Source organism: Pseudophryne corroboree, chromosome 2, assembly GCF_028390025.1.
Source record: "Pseudophryne corroboree isolate aPseCor3 chromosome 2, aPseCor3.hap2, whole genome shotgun sequence".
Classification (NCBI taxonomy): domain Eukaryota; kingdom Metazoa; phylum Chordata; class Amphibia; order Anura; family Myobatrachidae; genus Pseudophryne; species Pseudophryne corroboree.
In genome coordinates, this window is record NC_086445.1 from 98,581,683 (window position 1) to 98,598,489 (window position 16,807).

The window sequence follows — 16,807 nt, forward strand, 5'->3', positions numbered from 1 at the left end:
GGACCGAACACCAAGGACTGGGCCTGCGGTCGATCCCTCTGGAGCTAATGGTGTCCAGTAGCCTAAGAAGCCCAATCCGGCTGCAAGCAGGCGAGTTCGCTTCTTCTCCCCTTAGTCCCTCGCTGCAGTGAGCCTGTTGCCAGCAGGTCTCACTGAAAATAAAAAAATCTAAGACTATTACTTTCTAAGAGCTCAGGAGAGCCCCTAGTGTGCATCCAACCTCGGCCGGGCACGAAATCTAACTGGGGCTTGGAGAAGGGTCATAGTGGGAGGAGCCAGTGCACACCAGGTAGTCTAAGATCTTTCTAGAGTGCCCAGCCTCCTTCGGAGCCCGCTATTCCCCATGGTCCTTACGGAGTTCCCAGCATCCACTAGGACGTCAGAGAAAATATGTTGACTATTTGTGCATACCTCCCAACATTTATCTGACGGCGAGCGGGACATAAGCGCGGTGAAGCCTCGCCCAAGGGTGAAAAGGGGGCATGGCCTATGCAAAAGGGGCATGGCTTTGCAGGAGCTGAGGGGGCATGCCCAGCGCTCTGTGAGCTGCCGGCATGCCCTCTCTTCCTCTGTATCCCATGAATAGTCGCTGTGCGCATACGCCAAGCGTCTATTCACCAATACTCTGCTAAGCAGGAAAGCGAGTGCAGGAGCCTCCCAACTGCCCTCCACCATGGGACACTGCGGCCCACGGTGGGAAAGAGGAACAGTCCCCAAAAAACGTGACTGTCCCGTGAAAATCGGGACAGTTGGGAGGTATGTTTGTGTGTCGACCATTGTAATGCTAGCATTTTGAACCTGTCAACCTTAATGTATGTTGACCTTTCATCTGTTGACTTTTTGGTGTTGACCTATTGACTGTCGATCTAGCCACTGTCGACTTATCACTCGGATACAATTTATTTAGTTACTGTGATGTTTACAGTATGTAATCATTATGTCGGCATTCAGAATCTCAACATGGACATAATGTTGACAGGTACAATGTTGACAGTCAGTTGTTTATGCGCACACCTGTTCAATTGTTTTTTTATTTATTTTACCGTTCACGCCCAGAAGTTCCTCCGGGTTTAGCAATGTAAAATAGCTATCTGGCAGTAACGCGAAAAGTGCCGTTTGGGTGCTGAAACGGGTAATTTGTTTGCACATTTCAGCTTGCTAGCAAAGGGGGGCTACAAGCAGATATTGTCCATTTGGTGCCATTTAGTAGCAGCCGTGGGGGAAAAAAAAAAAAATCAAATTCCCATTTAAGGCTGGGTACACACATTAGACGATGTGTACAAAGCTCAATGTTGTGAGTGACAGGGACCTGATGGGGACCTGACATCGGCGAGTCAATAATCACACTTGTCAATACCGGCAGTGATGAAGCAATGGGGGCGGCTGCATGACTCTCGTTAGCGATGTCTTCTGCCGGCCCTATTGTATTGTTAACGACCTCAGGAGTGCGCAGGTAGTGTGTACACATTTGACAATTTTTAATGATTTGTCTCTCCAATCCGTTGGAATCGGGAAAATCATATAAAATTAGAGATGAGCGGGTTCGGATTTACTCGGTTCTCTACGCCAGAATTATCACCATTTCTTATTTTCTGGATTTTTCTTATTGGCTAACCAAAACACGTGACGTCCGATAGCCAATAAGCAGATACGGGGTAAATCCGAGTAAAACCGAACCCGCTCATCTCTATTTCAAATATCATCTAATGTGTACCCGGCCTAAGGGTTATGTTTAGGCTTAGGGATAGGTTTAGGGTTAGGCTTAGGGATAGGTTTAGGGTTAGGCTTCAAGAACACTACAAACGCTATATCGACATTCTGCCAATGTTGACAATAAGTCCATGTCGACAGTGTAAATTCTGACATACAACATGTTGACACAATGGCCCTCATTCCGAGTTGTTCGCTCGTTGCCGAGTTTCGCTATATTGCGATTAGTCGCTTACTGCGCATGCGCAAGGTTCGCAGAGCGCATGCGCTTAGTTATTTTACACAAAAGTTAGGTATTTTACTCACGGCATAACGAGGATTTTTCATCGTTCTGGTGATCGGAGTGTGATTGACAGGAAGTGGGTGTTTCTAGGCGGAAACTGGACGTTTTATGGGTGTGTGCAGAAAAACGCTGCCGTTTCTGGGAAAAACGCGGGAGTGGCTGGAGAAACGGGGGAGTGTCTGGGAGAACGCTGGGTGTGTTTGTGACGTCAAACCAGGAACGAAACTGACTGAACTGATCGCAGTGGCAGAGTAAGTCCCGAACTACTCAGAAACTGCAAAGAAATTTCTATTCGCAATTATGCGAATCTTTCGTTCGCAATTCTGCAAAGCTAAGATTCACTCCCAGTAGTTCAAGTTCAAGTTCAAATTTATTGTCATCAGCCAAAACAAGTTGACAGACGAAATTACAATTGTACAGGGCATCAAGTAGTAGCAGGCGACAACATAAAACAAACATAAAAATAAATCATTCATTTAACATACGTACAGCAGATGGGATAAAACTAACCCTAAAATGGTTGGTACGAGTTAACAAAGTACGAAACCTCTTTCGAGATGGAAGTTTGTCAAAAAGCATACTAAAAGGATGCGCACTATCTAATAAAATACACCTGGCTTTGCTTAAAACCCTACACCTATACAAATCATCAAAACTAGGCAATGGCATACCAATGATTTTACTTGCCGTTTTCCTTATCCTTTCTAATGCCCATCGATCTTTTAAAGTGCAGCCTCCATACCATGCCACGATCCCGTAACTAAGAATGCTCTCTATCGAGCACCTGTAAAAGTTTAACATGGTCTGCGCACCAACACCTGCTGCCCTTAAACGCCGCAGGAAGAAAAGTCGTTGTTGAGCCTTTTTTCCTATCAGTAGCAGGTGCTCAGACCAAGTCAGACTTGACGAAATCTCAATGTCCAAGAAACGGAATGAAGTAACCATTTCCACGTCCTGATCACCAACAAACACTGGTGATTTCAGTGACTGCCTTCTTCTAAAATCAATAATCAGTTCTTTTGTCTTCCCACTATTTAAAAATAAATGATTTTCATTACTCCAATCAACTAGCTTCACAACTTCCATCCTATACGCCAGCTCGTCCTCACAACTAATTAACCCAACTATGGCAATATCATCCGCAAATTTATTCAATTTAACTGATGCGTCCGCTGATACACAGTCATAAGTGAACAGTGAATATAAGAAAGCACTAAGAACACAGCCCTGGGGTACACCTGTATTAATTTGTGCTTAGACGGCGGCTTAGCGCGTGCAATGCTGCTAAAAGCAGCTAGCGAGCGAACAACTCGGAATGAGGGCCAATGTACATTAACATTCTGACCGTGTCCATATTCTGAGCGTACCAAACCCTATTATTATTATTACATACAGTATCATTGGACATATACTGCCAGACCGAATCTGACCACATCTAGTGATATCCCATGTGTGTGCTGCAGCCAACATACACATCTGTGCGCATCTCTGAATGATTGTCTCAGACACATCCCAGACATTTCTCTTTGTCTGTGACATGGGCATTACAGGGTGTAACATAGATAGCAACTGGGTGTATGCATGTAACAGAGCTGCCTCCTGGCCGTGTAGTGTACATGTAATCAGAGTTACGCCATTTTCTGAGAGGACTGCTATTTCAGTCGTGTCTATTGCACCTATCATGGGGTAGATACAAGTACTGTGATAATGATAGCAGCTGTTCTGTGTGCGCATGAGGACATGTGTACAGTCGTATTAGCGCTTTACAAACCATTCGTCTTCACAATCATGTCAATGAGCGTCAGGAAGCGGGGCCATGATGATGCCCATAACACTACCACACCACCCTGCACAAAAGCTAATGAATCCCAGGTGCTTTAAAGTGATTGTGAAATGGTGTTAAAATGCTGCATTCTGGATGCATGTTAGACACAAGCTAAGTGCATGTAAAAAGATGTAACACTAATAACTGTACCAAAGGAGAATGTACCTGTTTGTATTTTTACTTGCATCTAAATTTGCTTTGTGGTACAATCTGTTCTTTCAAAGCTTCTAGTCCATTTTAGTGCACCTGGCGCGCATTAACGCTGCGGAAACGTTACCATCATCACAGTCAAAGCAATGAGATGCTGCTAAGAACACCATTGAAACAAAAGGTTGCACATAACGGAGTGAAGAAAATGAGCAGTGTCTTACTGCATAGACTCTATTGATCACATACACTAAATTACGGGTAGCCATCGTCCATCGATGGTTTTGCAACCATCGATTTTCTACAGTATGGCCAATAGAAAGTGTGGGATTTTCCCCCATCGTGACGGATTCAGCACCATTGATAGTGAGGGGGAAAAACATGCATGCACGCAACTCGGCCATCAATGACTACACCATTTGTTTAACTGAAGGTTAAAAATTAATAATTGACCATCGATGTTAGAGCCATCGATAGCCATCTCTGCATCACATGTGTGTGCTGCACCTGATTGGACTTAGCCAGTGAATCACAGCATCATAGCCCCACCCCCTCTGCATTAAACCATGATTTGCTACATTTCATCATGGGGGTACCGCCAAATGGCACAATTCTGCCCCACCCGCAAGGTGGCCTCCTTCACATCCCCTATGAGAACTCAATCAGGGGGCAATAAAAAAATGTAGACAAGTATGGTGTTACTTTCTGATTAGATCATTTGTCTATGGGCCTTATTCAGGTTTGTTAGCAAATCAAAAAAGTCAACAATTGGGCAAACTATGTGCACTGCAGGTAGGGCAGATGTAACATGTGCAGAGAGAGTTAGATTTGGGTGGGGTGTGTTCAAACTGAAATCTCAATTGCAGTGTAAAAATAAAGTAGCCGGTAGTTACCCTGCAAAGAAACAATATAACGCACCCAGATCTAACTCTCTCTGCACATGTTATATCTGCCCCAAGCAGTGCACGAGTGGGGGCGGGCACTTTTCGTGTTTTGGTTTTGGATCCCCGCTCGTGTTTTGGATCTGGATTGGTTTTGCCAAAACCACCCTTTCGGGTATTGGTTTTGGATCTGGATGATTTTTGAAAAAAACATAAAAACAGCTAAAATCACAGATTTTGGGGGTAATTTTGATCCTACAGTATTATTAGCCTCAATAACATTAATTTCCACTAATTTTCAGTGTATTCTGAACACCTCACACCTCACAATATTGTTTTTAGGCCAAAAGGTTGACACAATATGACCCGGGTGTCAATATGTCATAAGTTCCCCTCTATGCATATCACAGGTTTGGACATCAATATGGCACTGTATCAATGCATTTCGACGCTCGGCGGCATCTTTATCAAGATTTAACAGTGTATATAACACTGATATGTAGCCTCTCCTGTATGGTCAGCTGATATCAGTGTTATATACACTGTTAAATCTTGATAAAGACGCCGCCGAGCGTCGAAACGCGTTGATTCAGTGCCATATTGATGTCCAAACCTGTGATATCCATAGAGGGGAACTTATGACATATTGACACCTGGGTCATATTGTGTCAGCTGATTTCCATCTCAGTTTCCTTTTATGGTATGGCTGTTCGTCTATTTGTATTTTATTCCTAATAAAGGGGTTTGCTTTGCCCTAATTGGCTCCCTTTTTTAATTTTTCTCATTCATTATACGAGTGATATTCATCCTCACCATATTGGTTGAAGAAAAAAGACAGCACTTCCAATAAAGAAACCTTTATGTGTTTTCTACTTCGCTTATACAAGTAAGCATACATCTACGAATTCCTTGTTCCGTTGACATGACATCACTTTGGGTGATCCTATAAGAAGGTGGATGTTTGAATTCTCTTGGGACAATTCTCCATCACCTATTCTTCCCATCTACACAGTGGAAAGAACAATTTTACATAGACAGTATTACACTATGTTGTGTTTTCTGATTTTCTGTTTCATGTAATACCATTATCTTGGTGAGAACCATTCAATCAAGGCGACATTTGGAGCGCAGAAAGTGAGGTTGTACTTTTTCCATTACATATCGTTGTATAGGTTGGTGACCTATTTTTGTACCACCCATTGCTGCTCCATTTTGCAGCGCCACAAGAGGAATCTCTTTTTCATTTTACTGTAGCACAAACACCTTGCCCATCTAGGAGTGTCACTGCAGTGGCAGACAGGATGGCACTTTTAAAAACTAGGCCCCAAACAGCACATAATACAAAGAAGAAAAAGAGGTGCAATGAAGTCGCTGGATGACTAAGCTAAGCGACCCAAGTGGCGGCACAAACACCTGGCCCATCTAGGATTGGCACACAGTGGCTGAACGTCGGAAGAGGCCCGCAATTTTTCGGGCCACCGACAGCATCTCCTGCATGCCCCTGTCATTTTAAAAAAAATTCGGCACCACCAAATTAATTGTATGTGCAAAACATGGGACGTGCTGCTATTTGCCCAGATGTAATGCACACACAATATTGGTGGCGTTGTCCGAGATCACAAATCCCCAGGAGAGTCTAAGTGGGGTAAGCCATTGTGCGATAATGTACCTCAGTTTCTGTAAGAGGTTGTCAGCAGTGTGCCTCTTGCAGAAACTGGTGATACACAGCGTAGCCTGCCTAGGAACGAGTTGGCGTTTGTGAGATGCTGCTACTGGTGCCGCTGCTGTTGTTGCTGCGGGAGGCAATACATCTACCCAGTGGGCGGTCACAGTCATGTAGTCCTTAGTCTGTCCTGCTCCACTTGTCCACATGTCTGTGGTTAAGTGGACAATGGGTACAACCGCATTTTTTCAGGACACTGAGGACACTTTTCTTAATGTCCCTGTACAGTCCGAGAATCGCTTTCCTAGTGAAGTAGAATCTAGATGGGATTTGGTACCGGGGACACACTACATCCATCAATTGTCTAAATCCCACTGCACTAATGGAGGATAACAGACGCACGTCTAACACCAACATAGCTGTCAAGGCCTCAGTTATTCGCTTTGCAACAGGATGACTGCTGTCATATTTCATCTTCCTCACAAAGGACTGTTGGACAGTCATTTGCTTAGTTGAAGTAGTACAACTTACCCCTGGACTTATACGGCAGTACCCCTGGACTTATACGGCAGCATCACTGGACTGGACTTATACGGCAGCACCACTGGACTGGACTTATACGGCAGCACCACTGGACTGGACTTATGCGGCACAACCACTGGACTTATACGGCAGTACCCCTGGTCTTATACGGTAGCACCACTGGACTGGATTTATACGGCAGCACCACTGGAGTGGACTTACATGGCAGCACCACTGGACTGGACTTATACGGCAGCACCACTGGACTGGACTTATACGGCAGCACCACTGGACTTATACGGCAGTACCCCTGGACTTATACGTCAGCACCACTGGACTGGACTTATACGGCAGTACCTCTGGACTTAAACGGCAGTACCTCTGGACTTATACAGCAGTACCCCTGGACTTATATGCAGCACAACTGGACTGGACTTATACGACAGCATCACTGGACTGGACTTATACGGCAGTACCCCTGGACTTATACGGCTGGACCTCATGACTTATACGGCTGGACTGGACTAATACAGCAGCACCATTGGATTGGACTTTTACGGCAATACCCCATGACTTATACCGCAGTACCCCTGAACTTATATGGCAGCACCACTGGGCTGGACTTACACAGCAGCACCACTGAACTGTACTTATACGGCAGCACCACTGGACTGGACTTATACAGCAGCACCATTGGACTGGATTTATACAGCAGCACCACTGGACTGGACCTATATGGTAGAACCACTGGACTTATGGCAGCACAGGACACCACCACTGGACTTATGGCAGCACAGGACACCACCACTGGACTGATGCAGCACATGACAGCACCACTGGACTGAACTTATACAGCAGCACTGGACTTATAGCAGCACAGGACACCACCACTGTGACTGGACTGATGCAGCACAAGACAGCACTGGAATGATACAAAAGAGTAGGTTGCCACCCCATGCACCACGCCACTTTCCCGCACAAACACTGAGGAGATACGTCCTCTCACTACACTCTCCAGGACTGGAGTGAAAATGGCAGCGACGTGGCTCCTTATATGGTATCCAAAACTCGCAAGAATCTGACAGCGGGATGATGATGTTTTGCCTCGTTCTGGTTTCCGAGTCTGGCAGGAAAACCTGGGACGCAATGTTCGGGGAGGGTTCAGTTCTCAGGGAGCGGGTTGCTCATCCCTACTCTGCACATGTTATATCTGTCCCACCTGCAGTGCAAGATGTATTTGCCCATTAGTGTGCGTTTTTGGTTTGCTAACAAACCTGAAGAACCCCATACATATGATGCTTAATACAAAAAGGCTAAGTAACACAGTAAGAATATGACATATACCAGCATTTTTTCTTTCTGTGTTTTTCTATATCCCCAGATTTCCATGAGGACTCATAAAAAGTTCTGCAGCACTGAATCACGGTGTATTCTCCACAGTCTCATTCAGCTAAAGTGCAGGAGGCCAGCAGCCATCTATCTTTCTTGTGCTTGGCTAGCTTTACACTGCAGCAAGCACAGCCTAGTGCCTGACAGATAGAAGACCTTGCCTTGTCCACATAGAGGTGTGTTTTTCCATACAGAAAATGTAGCAATCATTGTTCCTCAAAATTAGATTCACTACATGGAAATCTTTATATGAGTGTTTAAAGGTGATGGTCACCTACAAACACAACTGCACAGTAAACAGATATCAGAGTATAGCACATTATATTTAATTCATGCTGCAGTCATACCATTTCTGTACATTCAGCTTTTTACTGTACAGGACCATACCTATTAACAAATGAGCAATCTGAATCGTGACCCCTGCACGTCGAAGGGCTGCATAGCCAGATCCAGCCATTTGGAATAGGAGTAGGTAATATTTACCTCCTAGAAAGCCGATCAGAGAGGGACTGGGCCACATAGGTACAGGGAAAATCACCAGTGGGTCCCACTGTCTGAGGGGGTGTAGTATTGTATGCCGACCGCCGGCATACCGACAGCTGGGTGAGTGCAAATGAGCCCCTTGCGGGCTCGCTGTGCTCGCCACGCTGCAGGCACGGTGGCACGCTACGCGCACCACACTATTCTCCCTCCAGGGGGGTCGTGGACCCCCAAGAGGGAGAAAAAGTGTCGGTATGCCGGGTGTCTGGATTCCGGCGCCGGTATACTGTGCGCCGGGATCCCGACATACCGGCAAACTGAAGACCACCCGTCTGAGGGTCCTCTAGGGATCAAGGGGTAGATGTATGAACATGCAGACTGTGATCATTATTTGCAAAGACCCGCTTCACCTCTGGACCAGATACCGTCCATATGTATTATTGCAGCTGTTGTCATTGTGGGAGACCGTTAAATCACCTCCCTGGTAATAAACGTTCTCCCACTATCGACTTTCCTTACCGGTGTTTAGGCCTAACTCAGACCTGATCGCTATTGTGCAAAATAGCACAGCGCCCGATTATCGAATTAATGCGCATGCGTGGGGATCATAATGTGCAGCCAAACTGCAAAAAAATCCTGCGTCTTTTTTGATCACTAGGCAAACGCAGGCTGATTGACAGGAATCGGGCGTTTGGGGGAGGTAACTGGATGTTTTCTGGGAGTGTCAGGAAAAACACAGGCGTTCCCAAGCGTTTTCAGGGTGGGTGTGTGATGTCAGCTCCAGCCCCGATCAGCCTGTTTGTATCGCACTGTAGGAGTAAGTCCTGGGCTACGCACAGACTGCACAGAATGGAAAAAACATTCGATGGTGAGTGAGATGCGAATGGATTTGCAGATGTCCGCTGTGTGGCTAAGTTTTCGCACAGCGTATGCATGCATTCACACACTTGCACGGGGTGGGCTTTCACTCTCTATGGGTGGCGGCTATCTGCTCGCAGCTCTTTGAAAAACTGCAGAGGAGCGATCAGGTGGGAATTAGGCCTTTGTGCCTAGATGAGCATGCGCCAACTATTATTTCCCCAGCGGCACACGCGGCTTCGTAGAAAATAAAAACTTTATTGTTTTTGTATGCGCACAGTCCCTAGCCAACAGCCAGAGACAGTGCTGTGCTCCGAGCAATGACAGCTACAGTTGTCGGAGCGGTCATTGTCACTGACTGTTCATACATTGCCTGGCATATCAGCATGCTATCTTGCAGATAGCAGTGCCAATAATGACGGGCGGCATTCATCGGTAATCACTCCTGTCTTACATGGGGGAGAAGCGGTATCAGTGCACATAACACATTAAACTTCACAATAAGACTTTTTGGACTTGGGGTGTCATGAATTTTTTTTTTATACTCCAGTGATTCAAAAAAAATTGGGAAGCACTATTCTAGACAGACAACTTGAATTATACATTGCAACTCTATTAGAGGGTCAGTTACCTGGTGGAGTAGGACTGCAAATGAACATGGCTGCTTGGTTCACTTCTATGGAAAATACACCAAGATTGGAAATCAAAGTGGGTGGTCACAACACCCCCCCCCATACCTGTCAACTTGCGAGGAGTGCAGGTTGGGACAAATGTGTGCGCCGCAGTGGCTTTGCAGTAAGGGGGTATGGCCTTGCAGGGAATACCAAAGCCACAAGCCACGCTCCCATTTTCACCATACTGGGGCTTGCTCAGTGCTCCGGGAACTGCTGGGCAGCTCCCAGCCCCTCCCAGAGCAAACACATAGTGTGTGGATGACGCCTGCCATCCATTCTCCACTGCTCTGCATCGGTGTCAGAGTGTCCCCACCAACCTCCCCCTACCCGGCCGCAGGACACTGCTTCCCGCGGGTGGGACTGCAAGACAGTCCCAAAAAACTAGACTGTCCTGCTGAAATCGGGACAGTTTAGAGGTATGCACCCATGTTCCTTCCTCTTCTTGGCTGTGGGCATTATAGCATAATGAGCAATGATTGGAATGGCACTGTAGCTCTGCATTCATTCACAAGATGACTCTGACTGCTCAGTACCGGGTCTTCAATCACATGTACAGTGCATTAATGTATATATAGCCAGGATCACCATCATGTACAGTACATGTAGTGGCCCAGACCATGCAGTCTCTAACAGTTATCCAAGCCTCTGTGTTGTCTGGCCCCACCCCTAAGCATGGGCCCCCATCACTGCATTCCCCAGGGGGCCCTTCCTGCCTCAGTCCGACACTGAAGTTGATCAATGAGTGCACATTTCAGACCTCCACCTTCCTTAAACCTGTCAAGTCTTAAACCACATTAACCCCACTATACAGTAATAGCCCTCATCAACTCTACATTACATTAATAGCGCACAGTTAATAAATTGCTCTTATTTAAGCTGATAGACTCCCCTCACTGCTACATTACATGAATACAAAAACATTACATTCATACTGTACATTCCACCAGCTATTTTATTATATTAATAATGCCGTCAGCAACAATACAGTAGCTGACCCATACGCAGATAAGAGATGTAGACAAGAGGAGTGAAAGATAGGAGTACAGGTAAAGTAGTGAGCCCGCTGTACCATCATGGAAAGGAGCAGCGGTGGCTCCTACCTGGAGGAGGGTCATGCTGCTGGGTCTCCGTCGCCTTGTCCCCACTGCCTGGTCCCTGCCGTTGCCCGGGTCCCAGAACCTGTACTATGTAATTCACAGATGCCGGGGACCCAGCGCATGCGCCGTAGCGGCGACGGTACAGTGCATGCGCAAAACACTGGCTGCTATGCACTGCATCATCTGCAGTCTGTACAAGCCAACTAGGGCTCACAAGGCAGGGAGTGGCTTCCTACAGGATGCATGCTCTCTGCTAAGCGCAGCCCGGTCTGGTAGTCCCAGAGAGAGGAAAAAACCTCCCAATGGGACGCTCCTGGAAGTCACCGCCAGTCAAAGGGAAGCTAGTGCAGTCATAAACTGCATCTGGCTTCACTGACAGTGAGCTGGGTAGCGGTTTTTACCCGTGGGGGGGGGGGGCTACAGTCCTGCAGCCCATAGGTAAAAACCGCCACTGTAAGGGAGTCACAACAAGACTGATTCCCGCTGTAAGCAGCAGGATATTTAACAGCTTGGCTGGGTCCCTGGGATGAACAAACCATAACAAAAACAGAAGAGCCGCATGAGGGCAGGTTGGGCCCATAAGTCAAGGTAGCAGCAAAGCCCTCTTGACTCCATGTGTCTAAAGTGGCACAGGCTGCCCATGTGGGATGTAAGGGTAGTTTCTGGTGTGCCACTGAGCCAGGAAGTACAGTACTATGGAGCCAATGTATGCAGGGACAGACTGTCCCACAGGTATACAGGGGAAATCCCCCGTGGGCCCCACAGTGTGAAGGCCCCACCCCCTCCTCTAGTGGTCAGTTACTTGGTGGGGCAGGACCATGGATGAACACCAAGGTCAGCCATCCTGCAAATCAAAGTGAGTGGTCCTGACACATTTCTAAAGGGCACTCTTATTTGCATATCCTTTCTAATAGTTGGCCAAGTCTCTTTGTGGTGGCTGGCCACATCCCCTCTGGTGGCTATCCACACCCCTTAAACTTGTGGTCCTACCACTGCATTCCCCCGTGGGCCCTTCAATCCTCAGTCTGACACTGTATGTACTGTATGTATCAAACCATCTAAAGACAATATGTGGAGATGTTGCACATAGCGTCCAATCAAGTTTGAACTTTTATTTATCTCTCTAAAATGAAAGCTAGAATCAGATTGGTTGCTATGGGCAACCTCTCCACTCGTTCTCTTTGGAAGGTTTGATACATCAGCACCTTTGGCATGTTGATAATATTCTTTAATTTTTTGGTATATAAAGCTGTACTGCCCTTCCTTTCTGCATTGTTCTCCCTGCAGCACTGGAGACTTTTAAGCATTTCCCAGATAAAGGCACCTAATTAATAAAATGGTATGAATCACTTATCATCATCTACTGTTGTTGCTTGTCCCTCAAACACATCATCGGGATTCTTCTACAACCTCGCTCATTGCTAGGCAACACCTGTGTGCAGCCGGTAATGCAGATTCATGGCAGAGCAGTGCAGGACTGGAAGTGCTGACACAGTGCAGATCCTACAGGAACACAGTGGCCGGCATGTACAAAACAAATACTGATTAAAGGCACAGTGCCCTCACCACCACAGTGGAGCAGTCTAGGGCAAAAGCAAATTCATGTTTTTTTTTCATGTTATCCTATCTACTTGTTTATGCTGGGACTTGTGGTTCAACAGCAGCAGGAGCACCTCGCCCTACGTAGAGTATTACAATTCACGTGTATCTATAGGGCATTTAAATGACATTCATGGCTTTAGCGGAGCTCTCAAGGCCGAGCGTGGTGATGCAGTTCATGTCACCCTTTCCCTGCCTCTAGATTTTGATGGAGGTGATCACTTTGAGGCAGGTAAGTATTCTCCAGGGACATCTGCCCCTAATAATGGCCTATCTCAGACACTAGAGAAATAAAACATGCACAGTTCAAAGCTAAACATCACTTTTCAGTCTCAGTTATCGAAATGCTCTAAACATACAACATAACTTTTTTGTTTTTTTCCCATATGTGCGTTATGAAATGAAAATGAAAACTTCCTAAAACAAATGTACAGTGTACACAGTACCCTACAAATGAATCCATCTATATATAATACATCATAGGCAGAATGAAATATTCCCAAGAGGCAAGAACACAGATAAATTGAATATAAAGACATCATATTATATTAGTAACAACTGTAAGAGGCAATGCACAGTATCTGCACCTGCTCTGGCTGTATCCCTTGTGAATACACACTGGAAACTGATACAGTATGTAGATCTATTTTCTGGAATTTCGGTGGTGCAGGGCCAGCTGTGCACAAATAGTCTACCCCAGAATGACACTGTACACCGTCCAAGTTTCCTTCCTTAGTGTCTTACATGCTGTCTTATAATAGTAATTATGGCAGGAACTAAACAGATGCTATTCACTAAACTGAAACAACAGATAGAAAATGTAATGTATAGTTACAGTGTAATATCTATCTATCTATCTATCTATCTATCTATCTATCTATCTATCTATCTATGAACCTCCCGGTATATTTCTCATATCTACTAGTATCTATCTATCTATCTATCTATCTATCTATCTATCTATCTATCTATCAATTTACCAGTATCTTTATCCTATCTACTGGTATCTATCTATCTATCTATCTATCTATCTATCTATCTATCTATCTATCTATCTATCTATCTATCTATCTCTGGTATCTACCAGTATCTTTCTCATATCTATCTATCTATCTATCTATCTATCTATCTATCTATCTATCTATCTATCTATCTATCTATCTATCTATCTATCTATCTGGTATCTATCAGTATCTTTCACGTATCTACCAGTATTATCTATCTATCTATCTATCTATCTATCTATCTATCTATCTATCTATCTATCTATCTATCTATCTATCTATCTATCTATCTATCTATCTATCTATCTATCTATCATTTCTTCATCACCCTCATTCATTCTTCTTCAGTTACAACTTGTGTAAGTATAATCCCTCTCATTTTTGTCTCCGCATCAGTTTGTATACGACTATATTATTACATATATTGACTATTAATCTACATTTATAATACAAGAATAAAGAGAGATTGCAAGCTACATTTTCCTGTATTCTGTTGGCAAAACGTTCCGATAGTTCAGCAAGGTTAATAACTTAAACCTATGAGTTCTAAACAAAGACATAAACACAAGATAACTGGTAAGAGTGGAACATAGTAAAGATTACAGGGCTATTAAATGATTGAAAATCCATCAAAACCAGAGATGCAACAAACTAAACAGAGTGAATCGGGACGTTTTCCTGGCAGAGCCCAAACTTTCTAGCACACATACCTGGCAGCTTGTGAAATTGGATCACTGTGTGAGTTTGTGTTACCCCCCTCGCATAGCTTGCATTTTTTTTTTAACTGTTTCTTTTTCTTTTCAGCATTTCCAGAGCTGAGATTTATTAAATCCAAGGATAGCTCTCCTTGGGCCAAGAACCCCTTTAACCATGAAGGAAGGTGCCAGTTCTGTGCACAGAATGAAAGTGCCGGTATTTACCTAAAGTTATAAGTTGATTCAAGAAGTATGGTAGCTTCCACACTCTGTATAAGTCTGCAGATACTTATTTTTATTAATTTCTGTAATTAATTCTTGTTTCTGGAACTAGTTATAAGAATTATGAATTACTGTAGACCCCCAAAAAAGGTGCCGCATCTGCGTACCCCTGAGATAGACAACCACAAAAACAGCACTGCCCCTGATTATGAACATGAAATATTAATGACACACGAAACACTCCACATGAGTGTGCACCATCCACATACACAGTACTGTACAATGAATTCAGCTTGGCACGGAATGCTCACAACGTGACATAAGTTGCAATCTGCACATGCAGAGATAAGTGATAACATATACACAGATTCCTATCTGAGGCAGTAAAGGTGCGGATTGATCTGACATGTGATTCATCAGCACAACTTTCCCATAAATTACTCAGCAACTTCAAAGACTCCACCAGTAACTTATACCCTAAGACAGAAACAAAGAATTCTCACAATACTTACCATCACGCCTTAGGAGCATGGATGGTCTTTGTGCTTTCTGGTTTCCACTGGGGGATGAAATTCCTTGACTGCAAAAGTTTGCAAAGATTATGGTGAAAATCAATGGCAACCGCATTGGGATTCCTTGAAAGACACTGTTTATAATCAGCAGGGGATGAATTAATGGTCTTTAGGTATAACCTCCTCCTCTCTTGAGTTTATCCAGGGTCTCCTTTCCTCCCCTATAACTCCAGAACCTCTGGGATAGGTGGTAGCTGTAACAGGTTGGTATACTGCAGCTGTCTTATTGCAGCAATATCCGTAGCAGCAGCAAGGCAGGATTCCAAAAAAAAAAAAAAAAAAAAAGAATTCTTATTTTTGCAGCAAGCAGCCCTTTGCGGTGTGCCTGCTATTCTTTAATGGAGGCAGCTGTTTATTGCAGGACCTTTTCTGCAGCTGGAAACTAGAGTTTCTGAAGCTCCCCCTGTACGGCATGCATTTCTGCAGAAACAGCACATAGCTGGACTTAGTGTGTTCTCCCAGTGCTCCAGATGAGGGTAAACCCTTCTGTGTGAGCCTTGAAGGAAACAGGACTCTGACTGCTGAGAGAACAACAGGAAAAAAGCCAGGGGCTGAGAGAGAACTACAGGGAAATCGCTTTAAATACATTCTCTCAACTACTAAATCAAAGGAAAGCCAAGAGACTTGGAAGGGAAACCTCAGCCCCTTACTCACCAAATCCCACACAATATAGTTCTGTGACTTCTAGGAGTTCAGCGCAAGCTGCAGTGCTGCTGGTACAAAGGGGCTTTATTAGCTATTGGAAAGAAGTTGCACCTCTGCAGAGTTTTCCATTCCATTTTAGATTAAGGCGGCCGATAGCAAATAGTGTAATAGGGCATCCGTTCACATGGTCGACCATGTTATGGTCGACAGTCATTAGGTCGACCACTATTGGTCAACATTGACATGGACACATGGTCGACACATGAAAATGGTCGACACATAAAAGGTCGACACATGAAAAGGTCGACATGAGTTTTTTAACTTTTTTTTCTTTTGGGGAACTTTTCCATACTTTACGATCCACATGGACTACAATTGGAACGGTAAAGTGTGCCGAGCGAAGTGGTAGCGGAGCGAAGGCACCATGCCCGAAGCATGGCGAGCGAAGCGAGCCATGCGAGGGGACGCGGTGCACTAATTGGGGTTCCCAGTCACTTTACGCAAAAAACGACACCAAAAAAGGTTAAAAAACTCATGTCGA

The 16,807-nt window shown here is 44.9% G+C and overlaps 1 protein-coding gene across 2 annotated transcripts in view; it reads right to left on the reverse strand.

Annotated features, from left to right (window-relative positions):
* Nucleotides 1-16,807, reverse strand: part of PDGFD (platelet derived growth factor D) — a 451,533-nt gene that overhangs the window by 386,868 nt on the left and 47,858 nt on the right. The window contains exon 1 of one of the 2 annotated variants that reach the window (XM_063951548.1): nt 15,562-16,142. The exons of the other annotated variant lie outside the window; for it this stretch is intronic. Within the exon in view, the coding sequence (XP_063807618.1) occupies nt 15,562-15,676 (115 nt within the window). The 5' untranslated portion in view covers nt 15,677-16,142. Of the gene's footprint in view, nt 1-15,561; nt 16,143-16,807 lie in introns of those variants that run through there. 2 annotated transcript variants of the gene reach the window in all.